Here is a 26817-nt window from a genome sequence, read left to right on the forward strand (position 1 = left end):
TGTCATTTGACGGTATTACTTTGTGTTCTGTTATTTAAAGTGTGGTCAGATGATGATTGGTTGAAGAAATTTTCTGGGAAAACGGAAGAATCAGAAGGACGAGAGTCAAGTGAGGAGCCCAGTAAGCTTGACACTGAGGAGGTAAGACAGCAGTTTTGCATGGCAAAACTGTAATTGAATTGTCCTGGCTCCTCCCAGGGTGGGACTTAGCCCACCATTTGACACTACAGAGAGTGAAATGCACTTAATCACCATTCGTAACAGGATCTTTTTTAATTTTAAGACTGGACCTCCTGCAAAGAAGGGGAGAGTAAATCCACAGGTATACCTGGATATTAAAATTGGCAACAAACCTGCTGGCAGAATCCGATTCCTCCTGAGAGCTGATATTGTGCCCATGACAGCAGGTAATTAAACCTTGTTAATGACTTTTTGTATGTGGGTTAAAGATAAAATACTTATACTATATATTACTAGTTTGATTTTAAAGAATTTCTGTAAGTATGAATACTCAAACTGATATACCTTATAATCATCATTTTTACTTCTGTCCTATTTCACCAGAAAACTTCCGCTGCCTCTGTACACATGAAAAAGGCTTTGGATTCAAAGGCAGCAGCTTTCATCGGATCATTCCACAGTTTATGTGCCAAGGGGGAGACTTTACCAACCACAATGGCACAGGGGGAAAATCTATCTATGGTCGTAAATTTGATGATGAGAACTTTATTCTAAAGCACACGAGAGAAGGTAAGGTAAATATTTGAAATCTTTCTGTAATTGTATAGGTATTTATTTGCTATGTTGAGGCACTTTGAGTGTCTCCCACATTCGTATTTGTTTGGCATAGAAAGCTTTGCTTGCAAAAGTGAAAACCATGTAGCCATAATTATACAATTAACTAGATGTAAATCTGGATAGCTGTGCCAGTCTTAAGAACTCATGCTGACTTGTTACAATTTTTCCCTTATTTTGTACTCCATTTGTCAAGTCCAGGTTTGTTGTCCATGGCAAATTCTGGCCCGAACACTAATGGATCACAGTTTTTCATCACTTGTGACAAAACCGACTGGCTAGACGGAAAACATGTGGTCTTTGGAGAAGTTATTGAAGGAATGGACGTGGTTCGTGCAATAGAGGTGAAGAACAGGATTTTGTCTATAGAAGCATAAGTTCTCCTTCATGTTAATGTAGCAGCCAGGGCTGAATAAAAATGAAAATTTTATATTATGATATAGTTGTAAAATCAGTGAGGTTAAATATTATATCTACAGTATTGTAACCCTAATGGGAAAAAAAAAATACTAATGAAGGTTGTGATTGTAAAAAATAAGGCATGAAATTCAAACATCTGCACAAAGGGCAAAAGGCAGCACAGTTTCTATCAGTGTCAAGCCTGTGGAAAGCTATCAACCGCTAGAAATATACTTCTGGGTGGGTTTGGTTACTAGTTTTAGATTATTGTCATGTCTTGCATGTCTTCCAGAAACAATTCTGTAGTTGCTCCCAAATGTTTCAAGACTTGGTACCCCATTTCCGCTCCACAGACTCTGTTACTGCTGCTCTTAAAATTGCCTTGTTCGTACTAGGGCTGTCGGATCAAATGTCACTCTATGAATATAATTCAAATTTATTTAAAAAGGAAAAAACTGACAGATGTTTGTTTTACCATTGTTAATTTTAGCATTGAGTTACTCCAGATGAGCTGTGCAAAGCTGCAGTATTTTGCAGAACTATTTTTGCAGTTCACTTTCACTGTCAGCCATTTTGTAATTTTAAATGGCTAACCTATTATCTTTATTAGTATAATTTACAGGTAGCCCCTTTCACAGCATGCTTGTTTTTCTTTCTTTGATCCCAGAAGTGTACTTCGAGTACTTTTTCTAAACACTTTTCTGGTGCTCTGAAACTATCATTTTGCATCTAATTCTGCCCTGTTCTCAATTAAACCCAAGATCCCTGACTGTTGTTGAATGCTATTAAAGCAAATGAAAAATACATTGAGTATAGAAAATAATCACCCCCCCATTTTTGTTTGCTTTACAGTCTTGTATGAAAACACAAACCGATAATTTTTCCAGCTTTACTTACTCAATGCAATCTATAACATCCAAGTGAAAGATATCACAGCTACAGTTCAGAAGAATTTTAAAAAATGAAAAACAAGAAATACTGAAATTAATAAAGGACAACCCCTCTCCTAAACAATATTTGTAAACTCAATCAGGTGTAAGTGACCACCATTTACATTGCAGAAGGAATTACTGCATGGTTGACATGAATGTACATGAATGGTTACTGGCTTCCACGTGTGATTAGTGAAGCATAAAAACAGCTGTTCCTGGAGCATTCATTCACTTGCTTGGTAGTGCAACTGACAGCAAACAAGTGACTATTGGTGGCAAGCCACTTTCAAAAGATCTCAGGGATAGAGTTGTGGACAGACATAAGACAGGAGATGGATACAAAAAAATCTTAAAGGCTTTATTAGTCCTAAGGAGCACAGTAAAGTCAATAATAAAGAAGTGACAAATGTTTGGATCTGGCTGTCCCTCCAAACTTGATGGAAGAGCAAGGAGGAAACTGGCCAATGGCCACTTTGAAGGAGTTACAAGATTTTATGGCAAAGAGTGGTCATTGTGGTCATATGACAACAATTTCACAAGCGCTCCACAAGTGTGGCTCGCAGTTGAAGGTTGCAAGGAAAAAAGGCCACTTTGCAAGAAGAAAGGCCACATTAAGGCTTGTTTGAGCTTTGCCAGAATGCACCTTGAAGATTCTGATGCTAAGTGGAAAAAGTTCTTATGGTCAGATGAGACCAAAATCAAACACCTGGCAGAAATCAAATACAGCTTGACATCCACAACACACCATACCTACATGGAGGTGGCAGCATCCTGTTTCTCTGCCGCAGGGCCTGGGGCTCTCGTTGGGGTAGAAGGAAAAATGGACGGGGCAAAGTACCATCAAATTCTTGAGGAAAACCGGCTTCCCTCTGCCATAAAGTTGAAGATGGGCAGAATGTTCACCTTTCAACACAACGACCCGAAACACACAGCAAAATTGGCTACACAGTGGCTGAAGGAGAAAAAAGAACCAGACCTAAATCCCACCGAAAATCTGCAGAAAGATTTGAAGATAGCAGTCCACCAACGCTCACCGTCCAATTTGACAGAACTTGAACAGTTCCGTAAAGAGTGGGCAAATATTTCTCAATCTAGATGTGCAAAGCTGATAGAGAAGTATCCCACCAGACTCAAGGCTGCCATTAAAGCAAAAGGTTCAACAAAATATTGACGGGTGTAATCCTTTATTTATCTCAATAAGTCTTGTGTTTGATTTTTTTTTTTATACAGTATCTCACAAAAGTGAGTACACCCCTCACATTTTTGTAAATATTTTATTATATATTGTCAACACTGGACAACATTGAAGATATGACACTTTGAGTCCAATCTTCTGTAAAGTAGTCGGTGTACAGCTTGTATAAAGGTGTAAATTTGCTGTCTCCTCAAAATAACAACATACAGCCATTAATGTCTAAACCGCTGGCAACAAAAGTCAGTAAGTGAAAATGTCCAAATTGTGCCCAAGTAGCCACTTTCCCAACCCGGTGTCATGTGACTCGTTAGTGTTACAAGGTCTCAGGTGTGAATGGGGAGCAGGTGTGTTAAATTTGGTGTTATCGCTCCCAAACTCTCTCATACTGGTCACTGCAAGTTCAATATGGCACCTCATGGCAAAGAACTCTCTGGGGATCTGAAAAAAAGAATTGTTGCTCTACATAAAGATGGCCTAGGCTATAAGAATATTGCCAACACCCTGAGCTGCAGCACAGTGGCCAAGACCATACAGTGGACAGCGGACAATACAGGACAGGTTCCACTCAGAACAGGCCTTGCCATGGTCGACCAAAGATGTTGAGTGCATGTGCTCAGCATCATATCCAGAGGTTGTCTTTTGAAAATAGACGTATGAGTGCTGTCAGCATTGCTGCAGAGGTTGAAGGGGTGGGTGGTCAGCCTGTCAGTGCTCAAACCATACACCACACACTGCATCAAATTGGTCTGCATGGCTGTTGTGCCAGAAGGAAGCCTTTCCTAAAGATGATGCACAAGAAAGCCCGCAAAAGAAGACAAGCACACTAAGGACATCGATTACTGGAACCATGTCCTGTGGTCTGATGAAACCAAGATAACTTATTTGGTTCAGATGGTGTCATGCGTGTGTGGTGGCAACTAGGTGAGGAGTACAAAGACAAGTGTGTCTTGGCCACAGTCAAGCATGGTGGTGGGAGTGTCATGGTTTGGGGCTGCATGAGTGCTGCTGGCACTGGGGAGCTACAGTTCATTGAGGGAACCATGAATGCCAACATGTACTGTGACATACTGAAGCACAGCATGATCCCCTTCCTTTGGAAACTGGGCCGCAGGGCAGTATTCCAACATACGACCCCAAACACACCTCCAAGACGACCAATGCCTTTAAAAAGAAACTGAGGGTAAAGGTGCTGGACTGGCCAAGCATGTCTCCAGACCTAAACCCTATAGAGCATCTGTGGGGCATCCTCAAATGGAAGGTGGAGGAGTGCAAGGTCTCTAATGCACCAGCTCTGTGATGTCGTCATGGAGGAGTGGAAGAGGATTCCAGTGGCAACCTGTGAAGCTCTAGTGAACTCCATTCCCAAGGCAGTGCTGGAAAATAATGGTGGCCATACAAAATATTGACACTTTGGGCACAATTTGTTCATTTTTCACTTTAGGGATGTACTGACTTTTGTTGCCAGCAGTTTAGACATTAATGGCTGTGTGTCGAGTTATTTTGAGGGGACAGCAAATTGACACTGTTATACAAGCTGTACACTGACAACTTTATATTGTATCAAAGTGTCATATCTTCAGTGTTGTCCAATGAAAAGATATAATAAAATATTTACAAAAATGTGAAGGGTGTATTTACTTTTGTGAGATACTGTAATTCTTCTGAACTGTAGCCATGATATATCTTTCACTTGAATATTATAGGTTGCATTGAGTAAGTAAAGCTGGAAAGAAATCTTTTGTGTGTTTTTTCATTTAAGGCTGTAAAGCAAAAAAAAAAAGGTAATATTTCAAAGGGGGTGATTATTTTCTATACCCACTGTGTGTCATTCTGATTTTCCTTTTAATACATCAGTTTAAAATCCCTGCTTTAAAGAGCTAACATATATCCTACAATTAATCTCCATCTTATGTTGTCGCCAGTTTGACACGTATTAAACAATGTAGTATATGTCCACTGAAGGCACTTTTACCTTTGTGGTTCTTTTTACGCTGGTGCACAAATTAATCACAGGAAATGCCTAAATTAAAAGCCTAGTCTAACATGTACACCCCATGACATCCACTCACCACTCATATCTCAAGCAATATGTCCCAGCTTTGCTTCAAGAATACCTTTACAGGATCGCTGCCCATGGGCACATACCCTGAAAGGGTTACACAATTCAAACAAGTCAAACAGAGACTGGCATCCTCAGTTTCAAAAATTTTGCAGGAGTTAGAAGCTGGCAACTTAATTGCTTCCACTTTCAGTGCGATGTGCAATTGTAACAGAACGAACAAGTCCAATCTTGTGTGAAACACACATACTGGGGCAGATGATAACAATAAACAAGTCAAGTTTCAGTAGGGAAATGTGCAAACTTTCATCATTATGTAGCTGCTGGCAAGTAAGAGAAACAAATTTCTCAGTACAAAAGAGGTTAGTTTTAAAAACATTTAGTGAAATTTTAAAGCAAGAAGTCCACACAAGAATAGAGAAAAGCTGTTACACACTTTTCTTCTTATTAAACTTCAATTGTTTCTATACTTAAGGATGAGTTATTTTTCTATGCTTTACTTCACATTCAGTACATACATACATATTTCTCGTTTTTGCACATAAAGGTGCGGTTTTTCCCACCCACAGCAAAGTAGGTCGTTAACTGAGACTAATCTGTGGTCAGAGGGACAAGAAATAGAATATACCAATTCAGTTTAGCTTGTGGGGGGTTATAAGAAAGTGCTATGCTGTGCACTAAAATGTTTATAGGTAAACATTTAATATAACTAAGAAGATACTTCTATCAGCTTAACATGACATAAATAACTGCCGAATGGCTCTTACACATTACTTATGTTTATTTGAAGAGAAACCAGGCATGAAGTACAAGTAAAAAGTAGAAGAAAATATTGCCACTTTTGTCCTTAAATTAAATGTCATTTTCATCGCATCTTCAGAACTTGCATTTTCATAGCAGGCACTGTGTTCTTGTATTAGAAATCTGCGTCATTCCTCCATTTTCAAAGCAGGCATGTTGTCTACCTCTTTTCTCCACAGATGAATATACATCTGCCTTAAAGCAGTAGGTGCTTTCTTTTATAAACCTGATGGCTATTTTTAGCAACTGACATTAGCCAGAAAATCAGAGGATTGAAAATTCTCTTTGGTCTTGCTGCATTCTGTCACCCTGAAGTTGCTTTAAGTGAATTGTGAGGTAGAAGGTAAATAACTTTATCCGCAAAAATCCCCATTTCACATTTCCTTACAGGCATATACATACTGTTTAGTTTATTTGAACTTAAAATGTAACAGATTAATGGTTCTTTATAACATTTGCTGTATATTTGCATATTTCTCCCACAGCTCTCTGTATTATAATGCATGTCTATTTACACCTCAAAATTCAATGCTGTTTTAAAATACATTTTGATACCCTTCGGTTTCTTTAACTGATGATTGTTTCAAAACAATAACAGACCTAGTGGATCCTTTCTCTGAAGTTATTTCATACTGGCCTGAAATGTCTTTTGAAACTTTTCCTTTTCTCACTGGCCCCTCAAATACTTCACCTGCATCTGCTTCCCCCTTCCCCGGGTGTCCGTGACATTGTGATGTCATCATTGAGTTAAATCACCTGCTTGTCAGCACTTTTTGTCCTGTGCTAGCATTTAATTTTCTCCATACCTTTTTTTGCTGAACTCTTGGTTTAAATATACACAATTAAAAGCAATGCTACAGTAGATTTTCCTTATTAGCCTAATAGTATAGCTATAATCATGGTCACAGTTTTTTCACATAAAGGTCTCTAATCCACTATCTACTATAAAAAATAAAACAGATTTTATTATTTATATATTTTTATTATTTTTTACTCAGTCTTTTTTAATAAACTAAAATACTTACAATTACAATTACACTCACAATTACAGGTGTAATTAAATATGGTTAAGCCACCTGTATTAAAATATTGCTGCATATGTAAAGGAGGAAGATAGCAGACAGACTGTTCAGACCCTGACATGACAATCCTGTAAGCTGCTTTTCTGGGTGTTCTTTATTCCAAATATTCCACATGTTAACTGTACCCTGCTGCTGTCCATTGGATACTTCCAAAATAATAAACCAAGCACGCCTTTGAATTGCCTGCCTTATTACTTTGCTCGCTATTCTCACACTGTCGCGGCCTTACTGACTGACCTGCATTCCTCATCATCCATTTCATAAAAGAAACCATGAAAATTATCTTAAACCCTTATATGCTGGCATCGTGTACCACTTTTTTTTTTTCTTTTAACCTTGGTGTTTATGACAATGTTGAGTGGGTGTTGTAGCACTCAGCTGGCATCACTACATTACAAATGTTGTGACATGTATTTAAATAAGCTGTCAGAGCACAGAGAAACATACATGTATAATGGCCAAGAATCATAAATGCCACGAATTAACTGAAGTTTGAAATTTTTTTTATTTTTAATTGGGGTATTCAAAACTTATTTTTTGGTTAATTTCATAGCCCTAGTTCATAAAATAATCAACTTCATACAAATATAGACTTCACACAATAACAAAGAGCATTAATTATTACTTTTTTTAGTTTCTGTGTTTAATAGGTTTAGTGAAATGCGTGACAGTTTCAGTCTTAAGCAGTTCTCAATAGAAAGTCTGTGCAGTGAGTGCAGAAAAAAAATCACATGAATGATTGGGAATTGCAATGGGATCTTCATGGCCACATTTGAAAGCTCTTGGTATATAACTTACCTTATTTTGTATTGATATTAACTTTCAGATATCCATTCGTGGCAATTGCTAGTAACATCAGTTGCTGAATTAGAAGGCGATTAGAAGTAAAAGGATTGTGAATCTAATATTTTGCATTATCAATTGCATGGAAGTACATACAGAACTGCATGGCCAGATATGCAAAATGCTCTGTGGTGTCTTGTTTGACGCAGTCTATGAGGTCAAGCTGTTTTGCAGGCAAGAATTTGTTCAAGAAGAATAAACTGGTGTTCTTCTTTAGACTTAGAAACCAAAACACAAGCTTTTTAATCACTGCCTTGTTTTTATCACACACTTTTTATATAACATTTTATATATAAACTTTGAGAAATTTATTTATATTAAGAGGGGAGACTTTCCGCCTCGTAACCCTCTTTTATAAGGGGCCTCGTATAAACGGTGCGTACGCACAAAAATGTTATGTACACCTATTTCCATGCTCACATCACGATGTATAAAACCTAAACTTGGCATAAAGCCACGCGCATTTTCACGTCAGCTAAATGCTTGGCATACACAACTTCTCCACTTGGTTTTGCAAACTGGCAGCACCCAGCGTCAAAGCAGTGCTTTTGTTCCAGTGTGGTTTTCCTTTATTTTTTAGATCCACATCCCTGACGCGGCTTTATCAAATACACTGAAATTAACCGCATATTGTTTATTAGTTTATGTCATCTGATTGTAATCTGCAATAAATTATTTCATCGAAGGTAGCACATGGTGCAGCAAGCATCTTGCACAAGTCAGGAACAACCTCTCTGGAAGGGGCGTCAGCTCGTTGCTATCACTGCACTGTGTTCCCATGTTTATTAACATGGGAAATGATATCAAGTATACATCTCTGTATTTTAATTATTTAGAAAGCTGTAATATCACAAATGTAATGGATTCTGTGTCCTGTCTGAGGAAGACAAAGCCCGTTTAAGAAGCACGTAGAGCACATAGAAGATCAAATACAAAACAAAGCATTTAACGTGCTAGTTTAGTTACGATGGGATTTGAGAAACTAGTACATTAAACGATTTAAAGATTAAGTTTATGATGTTCTACTTTAATGACAAAATAAGCTACTTGATTAAAGTGGAAATTTTGAGAATAAAGTTGATATTTCAAGCTTTTTTCCCCTCACTGTGTCACTATTTTTTTCCTTTTCTCTGTGCCCTAATTAAGCTTGCATATGAGGTGGGCTACGACTCGCCCTTTCACAGCGACTTTAATATCTGAAGACTTTTTATTTCGGGCACTGTGTCACTTTGTGAACTTGAACTTTTGAGTTTCTCTGACACTCTGTCACTCAATCATCTTCCTTTTGTTGTTTATACCACTGTCTAAACCAACAAATAGTACGTTTTTCCTTGCCTCCACGTGGTATTCTCTGAAATTCTTCTATTTTCCACTGTGTTTTTGCCTTTTCACAGAACGCTGAGCTTAAAGGCTATTTATATTGATTTGCATATTCAGAGAGGCATAATTCTGGGAGGAGTTGGGTGGGGCAGCAGGTGCGTGCACGTGCGTTACTTTTCACGCTGAATGGGATTTATGGAGCAGAAGAATGTGGAAGTTGGCTTTTGCACAGATTTAAGCATCTGGATTTTTTTGTGTGTATGCACATTTCCACTTTTGTCCTTACACCATGTTTTAGTGTGAATTTTACACACAGCGTTATGCATGAAGCCCCAGGTGTCCACAGGGTTGTCATCCATAGCGTAACTCAAAGGGAAAAGCCCTTGGAAGCCTGAGGCACCTCCCAGAAAGCAAATAAGATAAAGGGAAGGAGCTGGGAAGTTTCTCAATGCTCTTGAACCACCTTTCTAAGCATCCATTTAAACATCTGTTTAAAGTGCTTCATTAATTCATCTGTCTGGGGGTGAGACAAACGTTTTAAGATATTTTTTTTTTTTCAACAATTTATTAACTTTCCTGAACATAATGAAGGGAGTCACTTGGTCCATTAGGACTTCTTTAGGGATTCCTACATGCACAATGACCTCCACTAGTTCCTGGGCAATATTTTTTATTTTAGCCCGTCTAAAGGGATATCGGATAGCATATTTCACGATTAACAGGATGTACCCCTCGTGATTGATCAAGAAAGCCCACACTCTAGTACACTCTAACGAAATAATTATAGTTACAGTGATCCCTCCCCGATCGTGGGGGTTGTGTTTCAGAACCAGGTGAAAATCTGCAAAGTAAAAACCATACGTTTATATTGTTTATATTATCACACTTGGGTCACAGATTTGCACAGAAACACAGGAGGTTGTAGAGACAGGGACTTTAAAACACTGCAAACAAACATTTGTCTCTTTTTTTTCAAAAGTTTAAACTATGCTCAATGACAAGACAGAGAGGACAGTTCCGTCTCACAATTAAAAGAATGCAAAAAGGAATGCGTGTCAGGAGCAGAGAATGTCAGAGAGAGAGAAAAGCAAACAATCAAAAATCAATAGGCCTTTTAATTATGCGAAGCACCGCCCGACAACGCAGCCGAAAGGAAGGGAGCAATGTGAAGGTAGTCTTTCAGCATTTTTAGAGGAGTGTCCGTATCCTCTAGGCCAGTGTGTTGGCCTCACAGCCCCTCTGCTCACACCCCCCTCCGGCAGGAGCAGCGAATGTCAGAGAGAAAGAGAGAGAAAAGCAAACAATCAAAAATCAATACGTGCTGTTTGAGCATTTAAGTATGCGAAGCACCACGCGTGAAACATATCGTATATCATTGAGGAGTTTTATTTAATACATAATATGTGCTCTGATTGGGTAGCTTCTCAGCCATCCACCAATAGCGTCCCTTGTATGAAATCAGCTAGTCAAAAAAACTGAGGAAGCATGTACCATAAATTAAAAGGCCCTTTGTCCGCAGAAATCTGCAAACCAGTGAAAAGTCTGTGATATATATTTAGATATGCTTACATATAAAATCCGCGCTGGAGTGAAGCTGCGAAAGTCGAAGCGCGATATAGCGAGAGATCACTATCACTGTGGAGTACGATCGTAGTGTAGAATTTCTCAGAGATAAACAATTGGGGAACAACACAGTGGAGTTGCACATCATCTTTTATTTTGGGTCAATAGAATCTGTTTTTGATTTGCTGTAATGTTTCTTTGGTCCCTTAATTGGCTCCCATGTGCCAGATTACAGATCTACCTCCAAAAGTACAAGGGAGCAGGAGCTGATATGTCGAACTCTCTAGCTGAAGCTGAAATGACAAACCGTAAGTGACAAACCGTACGCTTTTAAATGAACGTAAAATCGCTACAAAGTATTGACAATAGTAAAAGTAACTAACTAAATAAGCACATTAACGTTAGGCACACTTTTCTGACAGTCAAGCATAATGTTGATTTGCCAAAATATTCAGTACCCTGCTACCCCCCAACCCCCCATCCTTTCTGTGGGTAGTATTTGGCAAAGGAGTTGTACTTCCATGTTGATTGAACACTTAGGAAGGGGCACATGACATTTTCAACATTTTGTCAACTTTTTCTTTTTTTTTACAGTGCAGCTGGAGTCACCATTTCAAAGATGACATTTTCATCTACAGTTGGATTCGCGTTTTTTTTATCTAATAATCACAATTTGGGCAAAAATCCATCTTTTTCTAGATGCTCATGTCCTATTTAACATTAGCCAGATTTCACACTATTTCCTTTCTGGAACAGAACAAAGTGCCCATCCCCTGCCTGTGACGATGTAGGTTCTGGCTCCACGCTCCCTTTGCTGTTGGAAGCACATGAACCCAACACCGTCGATAATGTAACCGAGTGAGCTAGTCAATGGAGGCAAATTACTGAGCATCTTAGCAAGGGGATGGTTAAAAGTGCAAAACAGTGCTTTTATTAAAAACCAACAAAAACAGTGTTCCATAAATAGTGCAGTTCTTCACAGTTCATCAATAAATAAATAACCCATTAAAAGAACACGTGGAGGTTAAAAATCAATAAATAGAAAAACAAACACATCCTTAAAAACGAGAGGTTAAAATCTTCTTTAGGAAGCAGTCTTAAAAACCAACAACAAATCCGGTGCTCTTCTGTTAGCGTCTCACCTGCTTATCCCGTTTGGGCCAAGCAGCAGGCAAGACGCTCTCTGCAGCTGCCCTCCTACAACACACACGAGACTGGAGACCTCCCGATCCCTGGCTCCGGTATGGCACTCATCCCAGTCCCGGAGAACTTGATTTCCACCAACGGCCAGGTCGCTCACATTGGGGATTCCCACCACCAAGTCTCCCGACTTCCGCTGCCTTTCCATGGCCTCTCTGCGGCCAGTCGCCTTCCCTGGTCACTCCCGCTACCTGATCGCTCACCGGGAGCGACATCAACACAAACGCCTGGGTGTCGGCCTAACACCTAGCTTCCACGCAGCTGTCCACGAGCGCTCGATCGCGCGCTCACCATACTCGCGCACCGCCTGCTTCCTCTCCTGCTCCCGGTAACCTCCGCCCTCTCCTTTCCTTTTTCTCTCCAATCGTTTCTTTTTCTCCCCACAAAACCGACTCAGGCTTTTAAAACGTGAGGGGCCATTACAGCTGTAGCATTAGCCACGGGAGCAATCACGAATGTGGGCAGTTCCTCACCTGTGCACACGGTGAGAAACGCCCACATCGACGACTGCCCCGTGGCTCGCTACAACAACGCCCCCCCTCACGAAAGCCGCCTCGGGTGTGGTGATTATCTATTTAAAATGAATGGCCTTTTGCTCAACGAGCTGTGGACCCATAACACCACACTGCCCCAAGTCTCCAGCTTTTACCCAGTGCAAACTCAGCCTTGTTCCTAAGCTTGTACACAGCATATGGAATTGAAATCTTCCAGAAATTTCAATTATTAGTAGTGATCCATGGTTTGTTACCAAAAAATATTGATTTCTAGTCATGATGATGAATCTGGTTACAGTTATTGCTTAGTCATCTAGTTCTATTTTCGGGCCAGTAATTAATCTTTAAATATATCCCAATTTACTGAATTTTTTTTTTCTTTCCACTCTATTATCCAGAGCTGAACTACTTCTTTATTTTGTTGTTGCATTGATATCTTGCTCCTCTGTTGACATTTTCTTCCATATTTCTTTTTTGACTTCTTTTGAATATTATAATAACAATATAAATGTTTAATAGGTGATGGTTATCACAACTGGTTATTTAAATGTCTTTCAGCACACTCCAGTTGCAAATTCCAGCTGACTAGGTTGAAAAGATAACTTAGAGGGTAAAAAAAGGTGGCTGACTTTTCTGCATTAACTTTCCTGCTCATCTGACTTTTTATACATTTTTTTTTTTTGTTTTACAGGCTCAGGGTATGAAGGATGGGAAAGCAAAGCAGACCGTGATCATTTCTGACTGTGGGGAATACATGTGAGAACAAGATTTAGCATGATGTACAAAGGAATGGACAAATTAAACTGACAAGAGTTGATAGCTTGTTTCATGGAACAGATGGTTGTGTAGACTTGAATTAATACACGACTGTAAAAAGGATAACATCAGTTTATTCAGACTGCTAAAATACAAGATTATATATATATATATATACACACACAGCTACATTTATTGGTGACAATGATTATCAGTCAAAATGTTTTAACAGTCTTCAGTCTAAAAGGCACTAGATTCAAGACTAGTTTACTGAAGTCTGGTTCTGGGGTGTCTGAATAAGTTATGAAGTGGAAAAGTTGAGGTACAGTTACAATTAACATTGCTGTAACAAATAACTCGCATCCCAGAACTTTACAATGCATAAACATCTCGGATCGGTTGCAGAATTTAATGACAGAGGGCTGATATGTATCCTGAATTTTACTTGTAGTATGTCAGACAATTTATAGTACAGGCATATACTGTATATGTATAGTACATTATATAGAATATGGTGGTCAATAACAGCACTCCAGAAAAAAGTCCTCCTAGGGTGCAGTCCCCTTATCTGTCAAGGCAAGACATGTATACACTTTATATTAGATCTTTGTCTCACTGGATTGTGTATAATGGATACATCAAAATTTAAACATAATTTCCAACATATATTTTGGGGTTTCATCTATTCTAACTTACCATTAAAATGTGTTTTTGAAGCACACTATCAGAGCTAATGTTTAAAAAATTAATTTAGTAGTATAGCAACATTACTGTAACACATTGTACCAGACTACTTAGAATTCAAAACAGATGAGTCTGAATGCATATGTCTAAGTGAATGACTGCTTAAATCTCATTTGAATAAAAGGTCCTGACCGTTTTTACAGGTCATTCTGCAAATTCATATGCTATTCCAGTAAACTAAAAAGTTATATTGTCCTATAAAATAGGCCCTAAGATGTTGCCCTACAAAATAGTTACTTAGGCTTGCTTATAGGCAAACCTTGAACTTCCTTCACTTTCCCAGTGTATTGTTGAATATACTTTTGGAATGTAAGGATTATTATTTATTTATTTATTTATTTATTTTAACTTTTCCTGTCAGACATTGAACTTGTGACCTCTACACTGGAATTCACCTGATATTCACTTCTCATCAGCATCTTCTCTTTTAAGCTGTTCACCATGTTGTTTGGCCTGTTGTACTGCTGAACTATGTACTGCTGTATCCGGATGGATCAAGACTGGTTGCTGTTGAGACTCACACTCTGTTATATCTTCTTCCTGCTCAAAAAAAACAAAAAACACCCAAGTATAACATTCTGTTTGCTCTCTAGTGCTGTAGATCATGCAGTGGCATGCAAATGTGTGGGCACCCTTGCTTAAAATGCCTTGTTACTGTGACTAGTTACGTGAGGAGAAACTGGACCGCTCAACAAAATACATAAAATTAAAGACAGCCTTTTCAGTATTTTATGCAAGATTAGTGCATTGTTTCCATTAGATGTACAGTGAAAAAAAGAAAAAGAGGCACCATGCAAAAGTTTGGGCACCCCAAGATATTTGAGGCTGCCTAGGTCTCAGACATTAATTAGCTCATTAGGACTATGGTTTGTTCAAATTCAACAGGAAAGCCCAGGTGCTGCAAATTTGTAAAGCTGTATAAATTCTTTGACTCCTCCAACCTTGTCACAACAATCAGCAGCCATTCACTCCGCTAAGCAGCTGTCTAGCACTCTGAAAAATAAATTGATGCTTCCAAAGCAGGAGAAGACAAGAAGACATTTTCTTGTATGAATGAAGCATTTTCATGTAGCAGCTTCCTCAGTTTGTAATGTTAAGAAATGGCAGTTAAAAAAAAACGGTGGCGGTCAAGGTAAGGTTTGAAAGGCCACAAAAAAACTTTCTGAAAGAACTGCTGTTTGGATTGCTAGAAAGGCCAATAAAAATGTTTTGACTGAAAAGACCTTCAGAAGTTGTAGCAGGCTTTGGAGTGCTGATGCACTGTGCAGCAATACCTGAACAAATTTGACCTCAATGGTAGAGGTCAAAGTGCTTATAGAGCAAGTTGGATCTGATTGAGCTGCAAGCTGCATCCTCAGGGGGAGCCCGGGGTTGCCCCGACAACTAATAAACTGTCTTCCACTGAAGCAATCATGCTTCTGGCCGCTTTCCGGCGTGTCGTCCTGTTTTCTGGGAGTCCCAAACAAGTTTAAAAACCTTATATCAACTTTGTCCACACCAGTGTGGGCAAAGTGACTGTCCAAGCTCGGCTAGGTGGGAGAGAGCATCAACAGTGGTGCGTGCAGCCCCAGGATGGTGGCGAACATCAAAAGCAAAAGCCTGCATACTGATAGACCACTGTCTGTCCACCGTTACAATTCTGTTTGTACAGCCATTCTAGTGGAGCGTGATCAGTCACCAGAGACAGTAACGGAATGTCGCTAAAAGCACTCAATTTCAATTGTTCAATTGCTCCCTGGGTAGCAGCTTTCTGCTGCGAAAAGTCTCCCTCAAAACATTATAAACCGAAAATGCTAGCATCTGAAGAATAAATTCCATTGAAAAGTCTTGATTCTGCCCTTTGTGAAGTCAACCCAATTGGCTAAATTTGAAATGAACCCCCTGCGTTTCAGGATGGGGATAAACAAGCACATCCCCCACCTTGTCCACGTGAGTATTCCCATGGAATTTCCCAGATTGTGGGTTTCCAACGGACCCATCTTGCACTTCTTAGGGTTGGCCATCAACCCTGCCAGCCTTAAAGTGTCAAGCACCAGCTGAAGGCAGATGAGATTACTGATAATGACCACATCGTCAAGATAGGCACTCACATACCCGGAATGGGGACGCAGGATCTGGGCCATCATTCACTGAAAGGTCAGCAGTACACCATGGAGACGGTAAATTCAAACAGCTCATGTGGCAAATGTGGTCGACATTTTCCAACAAGTGGCAACGTGGCATCAGGTATGCATCAAACTTTGAATACAATTTCCAACTCCTAGAAATCAATACAGAACTGAACCGTCTGATTTTGAGATAAGTACAGTTTGGCTCTGCCATTTGCTTTTGCTTGGCCAAATAACACCTAGTCCTCTTCCTCTGGTAGACGAGATGGCAGCACCTGTTTCGTAACATGGGAGTGACAATCCAGTGTTCTAAAACTATCACCAAGCCAGGCATTGCTGAGAAAACCTCTGAGTTCCCCTCGATCAGCGATAGCAATTCCACTTTCTGGGTGTCAGTTAAGTCATCCCCAAGTAGCAACCTCAATCTGAGGGGCCGCTGTGGCCATGACCAGGTCTTCATGATGGTCATGCCACGCCTTTTAAAGATTAATAGGCAAAAGTTTTATGGGTTTCCACCACCTGGGAACTTTACAATTCACAGGGGACATTACCACTGCTGGCCCTTGCCCGAAATTTATGTGGATTAGACGGGATCAACACCAGCACACAATCTCCCTTCTTAAACTCGCAATCATCTTGGCATAGTGACATTTTTGTGCCTCCTGCTCACGCTGGACCACAATATAGGACAATCTGGCACTCTGCTGTTGAAGCAAAATGACTCAGTCGACAAACCTGTCCCCAATCCTGAAAAATGTCCAACATTCCGTGGCAACGTCAACCAAATAATGGTTCAAAGGGACTCATCCCAATTGATGCTTGCGGGACCTCCCCGACAGCAAACAAGAGGAAAGGTACAACTGTATTGGGATACAAGTTGAATTGTCATGAGCTCTTAGAATCTTCTGTGCGACTTGAGCTGCGTCAATAAGGGGATGGGATAGCAAACTGGTTGTACTAATCAAAAGACACATTTGGAAAATAAAAATAAAAGTTTTTTCATAGGCTTCAGGGATTAATTAGTTAATTAGTGTTAACCTCAAAGAGGTGACTGTAGTTTGCACAACAGGAATACCTTTAAGCAAGAACACTAACTGGAATGATAATTGTAAACTGTACTAGTATGACAGTAAAATGGTGATGGAGATTAGAATCAGCAGGAGAATAGAACCATAGAAAGCAGAGGCAAGGATAAAGCGGTGGAGGTTAAGAGAGGAATAATTTAAGAATGGGATTGAGAGAAAGTTTTAAAATGAAGTACATTCATTTTTGTTTTTCTAAACAATGAAAAATTTGTCCAACCTCTGCTTGATCTCCAAAGTCAGTGCCATTAATTTCTTCTTCATTTGACTGGCAGCTGGGACTGTGAGCATCAATACCATGACTCTCCAGAATGGCAGCCTCTGTTGGTGGGGTGGGAGGAGGAGAAGTATAAGGATGCAATCATGTACATATACATTTCTATATACATTTAAACATATACATGTACATATAGAACTATGGCGACCAAGACAGCACAACATAGCATATCATATCTATGTCTATGAAAAAAAAAATCTTGCATAACTTGTGCCACAAAATCCAAATGCCAAGTTGACCACTTGTTTCTGCACAACATCCCAAGCACATGTAGTTTTACTAAAATGCAATTAAACAACCCTCCTTCTGGAAATACACTCGTAAACAAAAAAGGAATGTGGCGAAATACACGACTAATCAAACTGAGGACCCGCCTACCCCATCATTTGTTGATCAGGACTTGATAAGAAATTATTCATTGGATATCATTACACTTGATGTGTTGTCAACATACCAAGGCGGGCAATGAGAGACAAAAAAAAAAGAGATTAAAAGAAAATAAGTAAAAACATTATTACATATTCAAGATGCTTCCACACACTGGATGGTATGTATATATAAGAGCCATTTTTAGTTAGAAAGGTTATATTAAATTGATAAGTATCTTCTTTGTTACATTAAAATGTTTGCTTAAAACAGACAGTAGGGGGTTCTATTATAACCTGCATAAACTAAACTATGAATGGAATATTCTAATTATTTCTTGTCCCTCTGACTACAGATTAATCCCAGTTTGTGATCTGCCATGGAGGGCAAACAGTTTCATACTGTACCATACTACAGTACTACCACAACTACTTTTAAAACAAACTTTATTGGACTGAGAAACTATTTTTATTATTAGTTTCATTCATGATGGATCCTACCTTGCCAACTGAAACCTGGAAAACACACAACTTCATTTTAAGTCTGAAACTGCCTGTTTAAGCTTGACAGCGGTTTGCGAAGGGTGGGTTTGGCGGGGGATGGATGATACAGCAACAAGTGGGACCTTAAGTTTTGCTTGCTTTGGCACATAGCAGATCAGAGTTGAACTTTTGAAAAGGCTGAAAGTGAACTTAAGATGTCCGTCTGTGTGTGTCCGGGCCAGCGTCCACAGTGGTGTAGTGGCTGTATAAGCAAAGAGAAAAGAATTTACATACCTTAAAAGAAGCATTCCTAGTGCATGATTGAAATGTTATTTCAATACAGAAGCTTCAGTAGTTATCCAGAAAACTCTGACACAACAGAGGGAAAGCTTCGCAAGAGACTCACAACCCCAGTGCAGCCCAAGTTATTTCTGTATATATATAAATAAAAAAAATAAAATAAAAAATAAAATAAAATAAAAATAAATAAATATAAAAATATATAAATATATATATATATATATATATAAAAATATATATATATAAAAAATATAAATATATATATATAAATATAAATATATAAATATATATATATATATATAAATATATAAATATATATATATATATATAAATATATAAATATATATATATATATATATATATATAAATATATAAATATAAATATATATATATAAAAGCCCCGGCTGGGACGCCCAGGAAGCCCGGAGGAGGGCTTGTGCCTCCTCCAGACCGCGAGGCGGCGTCCACCCTGGTTATGTTAGGGGCCTCGGGTAAAGGGCTTGGAAACCCAGCCCTGTAGGGACCCGTGGCCACCGCCAGGCGGTGCCCCGATGCCTGGATATCCCTGGAGCCCAGCACTTCTGACACAACAGGAAGTGCTGGGAGGAACACGACAGGGGACACCCGGACGGCTTCTGGGTGCGCAGCCGGCACTTCCGCCACACTGGGGCGTGGCTACAGAGGAATGCCGGGAAGCAGCTGGAACCCATCCAGGTTCCTATTGAAGGGGCCGCCTCCCTTCAGTCGATGGTGGATGTCGGGTGGAAGTGGACAGAGCTGGAGAGAGGACTGGAGGCGGCCAGTAGAAAGGCATTGGAACTGTGAGGCCTGGACATTTGGGGGAGGCACTGGGACGTGCACGGATGTAATTATTGTACATATTCCTGTAACTAAACGTGTGTTGGGTGAACTTAACATGTCCGTCTGTGTGTGTCCGGGCCAGCGTCTACAGTGGCGTAGTCGGCAGGATGCTCCACCTGGGACAAGGTGGGGACCTGCGAGAAAAACAAATAATTCTGTGGATGGCCTGGCGCAGCAGCGGACCCCACACACTCGCCGCGTGCACAACCCAGCGGGAGCGGTTCACCCCACGGACCGCCGCCAGTCCGCATTATGGCCGAACTTCCCAGGTGCGGAGGATGGATAATGGGCGTTGCTGGAGTGCAGTGGGCTCCCGCGAGCACGTCACGGCAGAAGGCACCCGGGACAGCATGCCGCCTAGCGAGGCCATGCTGGGGACATTTCCCCGGACAGACAGGACCCGGGAGGTAAGTTCCCTGCTTGCTGGCAAAGGGCCCTGTGGGGCCGCGTGTTTTTTCTTCGACAGGCAGGGGCTGCCCGGATCCTTGTCGAACTGCGGCGCCTCGTTAACGCAGCTGCTGAGAGGGAGACGCTGCAACCCGAAGAGCCAGCATGCCGCCGCACTGGGGAGGAAAAAGCCAAAATGGCCGCGGACCGGATGTGTGCCCGCCAATGACGGTACAGAGGCGGGACCAAAGAACACCAGTCTCGTGCCGAGGAGAGAACCGATTGGGCCAGAGGGAGTGGCCCACAGGAGGCAGACAACGAGTGGGGCTGATCAACAGGTAAGCCCACCGGTAGTCTGTCTCTCTGTTTTCGCCAGTGGCTCGGCGTGAGCCGGAGGAGTCCCTTTGGCCCGCAGAGCTGCCTTTGTTGCAGTTGCTGGGTGCTCTTGTTGTCCGATTGGAGCAGCTGAAGGGGAAGGCGGTCGCATCGGGAGAGACGCCGTGTGAGACGGAGGATCGGCGCGACGCTGGAGCCTTTGGCCGACAGGACACCGCGGGGAAGGTAGGTTATCCAGTCCCCGTAAAGCATAAGGGGGGATTTGCCGAACACGGCCGTGACTTTGTTAAGGAGGACCGGCATCGAGTAGGCGATCCCCGACAACGGAAGCGGCGGTGCAGACGGCCAGCGGAGCGAGGAGAGCGAGTATGCAGGGGCTGGCAGAACAGGGGCTGTTGAGTGCCCTGGGTCCTAGCGCCCAAGCCCACGGCAGTCTCCCGTCGCTCTGCAGGGGATGGATTTGAGCTGTCATCATGCTCAGACCCAGACCGTAAAGGCAGAAGGAGGAGAAGGAGGAACCGAGGGGTGAATGCCGGTTCCTCCGACAGGAGAAAACGCGACGCTGTGTGCGCGCGTCCGGTCAAGGGCCGTCCTCTGCGGTGGCAGAGGGAAACCCCTGGGCGGCTGGACGAGCCGCCTGCAAGAGCGGTTCCACTAACACCAAGAGGACGGGCATTGAACCTGCGGCGGAGGAGCCAAACAGGCAAGTCGTTATGCCGTTATGGAAACCAGTGGGACACTCAGTGCGAGTGTCCCGGCAGTGCTTCTGGCCCTCCCTTTTGTCTTTCCACAGGACCGAAGCCCCGACGAGTGCTGGGACCGACGCCGTGTGGAACCTACCCTCCTGGAACGGGCCGCAGCGCAGACCAAAGGGGCGCGTTGGCATCGGAGGGGGTGGCGAAATAAGATCTCCCAGGGTGCCGTGTTGGACCCTATCTGGGAACGTGCTGCCCTTACGGGAAGTGCCGCTCGGACCCACGTGTCTTTGCTAGCGCTGGGGCACTGTGGCCGGCCGGGACGCCCAGGAGGACCGGAGGAGGACTTGTGCCTCCTCCTGACCGCGAGGGGGCGTCCGCCCGGGTTATGTTGTGGGCCTCGGGTAAAGGGCTTGGAAGCCCAGCCCTGTAGGGACCTGTGGCCACCGCCAGGCGGCGCCTCAGTGCCTGGATATCCCTGGAGCCCAGCACTTCCGCCACACTGGGGCGTGGCTACAAAGGAATGCCGGGAAGCAGCTGGAGCCCATCTGGGTTCCTATTTAAGGGGCCGCCTCCCTTCAGAAGATGGTGGATGTCGGGTTGAAGTGGACAGAGCTGGAGAGAGGACTGGAGGCGGCCAGGAAAAAGGCATTGAAACTGCAAAGCCTGGACATTTGGGGGAACGGTGCAAGAGACACTGGGACATGCACTGACGTAATTAGTGTCCTGTAAATAAACGGATGTTGGGTGAACTTAAGATGTCCGGGCCAGTGTTCACAATCAATCAATCAATAAATAAATAAAATATATATATATATATATATATATATATATATATATATATATATATATATATATATATATATATATATATATATATATATATATATATATACACACACACATACATACAGTGGTGTGAAAAACTATTTGCCCCCTTCCTGATTTCTTATTCTTTTGCATGTTTGTCACACAAAATGTTTCTGATCATTAAACACATTTAACCATTAGTCAAATATAACACAAGTAAACACAAAATGCAGTTTTTAAAAGATGGTTTTTATTATTTAGGGAGAAAAAAAATCCAAACCTACATGGTCCTGTGTGAAAAAGTAATTGCCCCCTTGTTAAAAAATAACCTAACTGTGGTGTATCACACCTGAGTTCAATTTCCGTAGCCACCCCCAGGTTTGATTACTGCCACACCTGTTTCAATCAAGAAATCACTTAAATAGGAGCTGCCTGACACAGAGAAGTAGACCAAAAGCACCTCAAAAACTAGACATCATACCAAGATCCAAAGAAATTCAGGAACAAATGAGAACAAAAGTAATTGAGATCTATCAGTCTGGTAAAGGTTATAAAGCCATTTCTAAAGCTTTGGGACTCCAGCAAACCACAGTGAGAGCCATTATAAACAAATGGCAAAAACAGTGGTGAACCTTCCCAGGAGTGGCCGGCCGGCCGACCTAAATTACCCCAAGAGCGCAGAGACGACTCATTCAAGAGGTCACAAAAGACCCCAGGACAACGTCTAAAGAACTGCAGGCCTCACTTGCCTCAATTAAGGTCAGTGTTCACGACTCCACCATAAGAAAGAGACTGGGCAAAAACGACCTGCATGGCAGATTTCCAAGATGCAAACCACTGTTAAGCAAAAAGAACATTAGGGTTCGTCTCAATTTTGCTAAGAAACATGTCAATGATTGCCAAGACTTTTGGGAAAATACCTTGTGGACTGATGAGACAAAAGTTGAACTTTTTGGAAGGCAAATGTCCTGTTACATCTGGCGTAAAAGGAACACAGCATTTCAGAAAAAGGACATCATACCAACAGTAAAATGTGGTGGTGGTAGTGTGATGGTCTGGGGTTGTTGTGCTGCTTCAGGACCTGGAAGGCTTGCTGTGATAGACGGAACCATGAATTCTACTGTCTACCAAAAAATCCTGAAGGAGATTGTCTGGCCATCTGTTCGTCAACTCAAGCTGAAGCGATCTTGGGTGCTGTAACAGGACAATGACCCAAAACACACCAGCAAATCCACCTCTGAATGGCTGAAGAAAAACAAAATGAAGACTTTGGAGTGGCCTAGTCAAAGTCCTGACCTGAATCCAATTGAGATGCTATGGCATGACCTTAAAAAGGTGGTTCATGTGTATATCTATCTATCTATCTATATTATATATCTATATCTATATCTATATCTATATATCTATATATCTATATATATCTATATATATATATCTACATATATCTATATATATATATTATATATATACATATATATATCTATATATATATATATATATATATATATATATATATACTAAAATACCAAGGCCATGAGAAGTAGTGTGTTAAAGAAGCAATGAAAAGAAAAGGAAACATTTTGAAAATAACGTAACATGATTGTCAAAGTTATTGTTTTGTCACTGTTGTGAGTGATGAGTGTTGTTGTCATATATATATATATATATATATATATACACATATCTATACATATACACACAAATTCATATATATATATATACACACAAATTCATATATATATATATACACACAACATATATATATATATATATATATATATATATATATATATATATATATATATATATATATATATATATACACACACACATATATAAACATATATATATATATACATATACATACATATCTACATATATACACACACAGCTATTTCAGATCAGTGCAATACGCTGTTTGTTAAAACGGATGACTCCGCCGCCTTACGCAAGTCTGCGTGGATATTATGAACTATCGATTTGTTCAAGTTCTATTTAAATTTTAAATAGAAGGAATTTTTATTTAGTCGACAGAAATATCTTTGGTAGGAATGGTAAAACAGACAGGAATATTATTCCTGAATAAATCAACTCAAACCTTAAACAACTTATAATATTTTGCTCTCCATAAAAATATATCCTGTCTAAATTATACAAGTTAGAAATAAAGTAAACATTAAAAGAACAAACATTCAAATTTCTTTACTCTTATGTAATTTTATATAAAAAAAATAAACTTTTGGATTTTGCTCTCCATAAAAATATATCCTGTCAAAATTATACAAATTCAAATATGAACATGCTGCATAACAAAACCTGGAAATATAAATAAAATGTGTTCCTTTCAGCAATAACAAATCAAATCATTCAGTTGTCTTTGCTCATATGTCATTTTAGAGCTGGACGCCTGGCATCTTTTTGGCAACAGGTTCGTTTCTGTTTGGTGTGAGGTTCTGTGTTGTGGAGATTCTCAGGATGGATTGCAGGTGCTCATCAGTGAGGCGACTCCTGTGTGCTGTTTTGTTAGTCTTTATCACTGAGAAGAGCTTCTCACACAGATATGTGCTACCAAACATGCACAAGGTTCGAGCCGCATGTAGACGGACTTTTTGTTCTTCAAAGTCACCAAAGCGCCGTGCAAACTCAGTGCGCAGTGCGCCAGTTTATCAGCAAAGTGCGATTTGGGAACACCGTAGTGACGACTTGGTTTAACATTACTTGGCAACAGGGAAAGTGGGGCAAGTGGTTGTGTCTCCCATAAAAGCAGCTTCAATTGAAATCACTTTGTGATTGTGCACGGTAAAACGTCCGCTGAAGTGTCAGATTCTTATTTAATTCTTCTGCTTTCTGTATCTTCTGCATTGCATTCAGGTTACCCTGATGTTTTGTCTCATAGTGCCGCCTTAGATTAAATTCTGTAATTACAGCCACATTAGCTCCACAAATGAGACACACGGGTTCAGTAAACATATACTCAGCCTCCCATCGGTTTTAAAGGCTCTATTTTCAGAATCAACTTTTCTCTCAGCATCGTGTGAGCTAGCTTCGCAATAACTTGCAGCATCATAAGCTAGACTTGATTAACGCGTAAGTGTTCGCAAGGCAGCTGAAGCGCTGCATTATGGGATCTGTAGTTTATTGTGTTACCAGCGCTTCATATACCCGGCTTTAATAACAATAATACAGTATATAAAATGATCTCGGGCCGGATATAATTACACACGGGCCGGATGTGGCCATGCCCTTGAGTTTGACACATATGGACTAAATAGAACTTGAAAAGATATATTTTTTCAAATGTGATCGCGCAATTCAGATAGAGTTGACGCAAGACTACAGCCTGCATGCCTCAATAAGTCATCCTCCCTCGCCTTACTTTTTACCGCTCATCTAATGAATACACTGAGTATGGCTTTACCAAAACAATCATTGATGGCTAATAAAGTATCCATTATTCGAGTATGTAGATCGGGTTATATATATATACATATATATATACCCGCGATCGCAGCGAGAAGTAGTGTGTTAAAAAGCTAGAAAAGAAAAGGGAACATTTAAAAATAACGTAACATGACTGTCAATATACAGTATTTGTTTTGTGAGTGTTACTGAGTGTTGCTGTCATCAAGGATTTGATTATCATTATTTCTTTCAATCAGGTTCGTATTTGTAGGATGTGTTGTGTTCAAGTTACATTCCGTGTTTGTCAATCGCTGTAAAGATGACAGGTTTCATTCATCGATTCGTTTCTTACTGCATCAATAAACAGCTCGCCTTCTTCTTTATCTGAGACCTGACACACTGCATGCACGGGTTTTTTACACTGTCTTCCTTTAGCGGACATTGACTTTTTCCAACGTGTGCTTTGTTTCCGCAGTAGTTGGATTTATGAATATGCTTGTATGTATGAGACGCTTCATATTTTTGCTGCCTTTTCAATTGTGTAATTTGGTTTTGTTCAGCTCTTTGGAACTGTTGCTTTTATCTGTGCACTCGCGCCAGTTCACGGAGCCGCTCGTGTACATGCATCGAAGGTTCCCAGCTGTGCTGGTGACATCTCGTGCTATGTCCATGGCTGTATTTAATGTTACCTTAGTCCTGGCACTTAAAACTTTCTCTCGCAGTTTCGCTGAGTTTGTGTCAAACACCACCCTGACCATCTCATCTTCCTCTCCATAAGCACAGTCCTTCACCCGTGAATATTTACCCGTGGCAGTTTGCTATTGAATTGCCGCTGACGGACGGCCTTATATGGGCAGGCACTAAATTACAAACGCCAGCGGCAGCCTGTCTATGAACTTAATTTAAAGTGTAGGTTTACATCGTGCTTTGTTTCCGAAGTAGCAGAACTCATGAATATGGTTGTATATGTCACTCGCTCTCTTCTTATTGTTTCGCTGCCTTCTCAATTATATAATGCATGTTTTCTTCAGCGCTTTTTGAGGTCTTCCTGGTTTTCTATGTACTGCGTGATTACGGGAGGCGTGATGATGTCACACTAAACTCCCCCACGGCGTTGAAGCTCATCTCCATTACAATAAATGGAGAAAAACTGCTTCCAGTTATGACCATTACGCGTAGAATTTCGATATAAAACCTGCCCAACTTTTGTAAGGAAGCTGTAAGGAATGAACCTGCCAAATTTCAGCCTTCCACCCACACGGGAAGTTGGAGAATTAGTGATGAGTCAGTGAGTGAGTGAGTGAGTGAGGGCTTTGCCTTTTATTAGTATAGATATACACACACTGCTCAAAAAAATTAAAGGAACACTTTAATCAGAGTATAGCATCAAGTCAATGAAACTTATGGGATATTAATCTGGTCAGTTAAGTAGCACAGGGGGTTGTTAATCAGTTTCAGCTGCTTTGCTGTTAATGAAATTAACAACAGGTGCACTAGAGGGGCAACAATGAGATGACCCCCAAAACAG

The 26817-nt window shown here is 40.7% G+C and overlaps 2 protein-coding genes across 6 annotated transcripts in view; one reads left to right on the plus strand and one right to left on the minus strand.

Moving 5' to 3' along the window:
* The window catches only part of ppie (peptidylprolyl isomerase E (cyclophilin E)), a 41086-nt gene extending 27476 nt beyond the window's left edge, over positions 1-13610 (plus strand). Inside the window, exons 6-10 of one of the 4 annotated variants that reach the window (XR_005631078.1) lie at positions 41-141; positions 284-407; positions 565-750; positions 992-1139; positions 13375-13610. Coding sequence is in view for 2 of the 4 variants with exons in the window: in XM_039740095.1 (XP_039596029.1) it covers positions 41-141; positions 284-407; positions 565-750; positions 997-1139; positions 2047-2118 (626 nt within the window). In the remaining 2 variants the exon portion in view is untranslated. Of the gene's footprint in view, positions 1-40; positions 142-283; positions 408-564; positions 751-991; positions 1140-2046; positions 2143-13374 lie in introns of those variants that run through there. The other 3 variants (XR_005631079.1, XM_039740096.1, XM_039740095.1) reach the window with 3 other exon arrangements.
* The window catches only part of zgc:91944 (uncharacterized protein LOC436941 homolog), an 84456-nt gene continuing 71192 nt past the window's right edge, over positions 13554-26817 (minus strand). For both annotated transcript variants that reach the window (XM_039740094.1, XM_039740093.1), the window contains 2 exons: positions 17594-17694; positions 13554-14723 (listed from right to left, as the gene is read on the minus strand). In XM_039740094.1, coding sequence (XP_039596028.1) covers positions 14586-14723; positions 17594-17694 — 239 coding nt within the window. In that variant the 3' untranslated portion in view covers positions 13554-14585. The remainder of the gene's footprint in view (positions 14724-17593; positions 17695-26817) is intronic.

The sequence above is a fragment of the Polypterus senegalus genome, chromosome 17 (assembly GCF_016835505.1).
Source record: "Polypterus senegalus isolate Bchr_013 chromosome 17, ASM1683550v1, whole genome shotgun sequence".
Taxonomy (NCBI): domain Eukaryota; kingdom Metazoa; phylum Chordata; class Cladistia; order Polypteriformes; family Polypteridae; genus Polypterus; species Polypterus senegalus.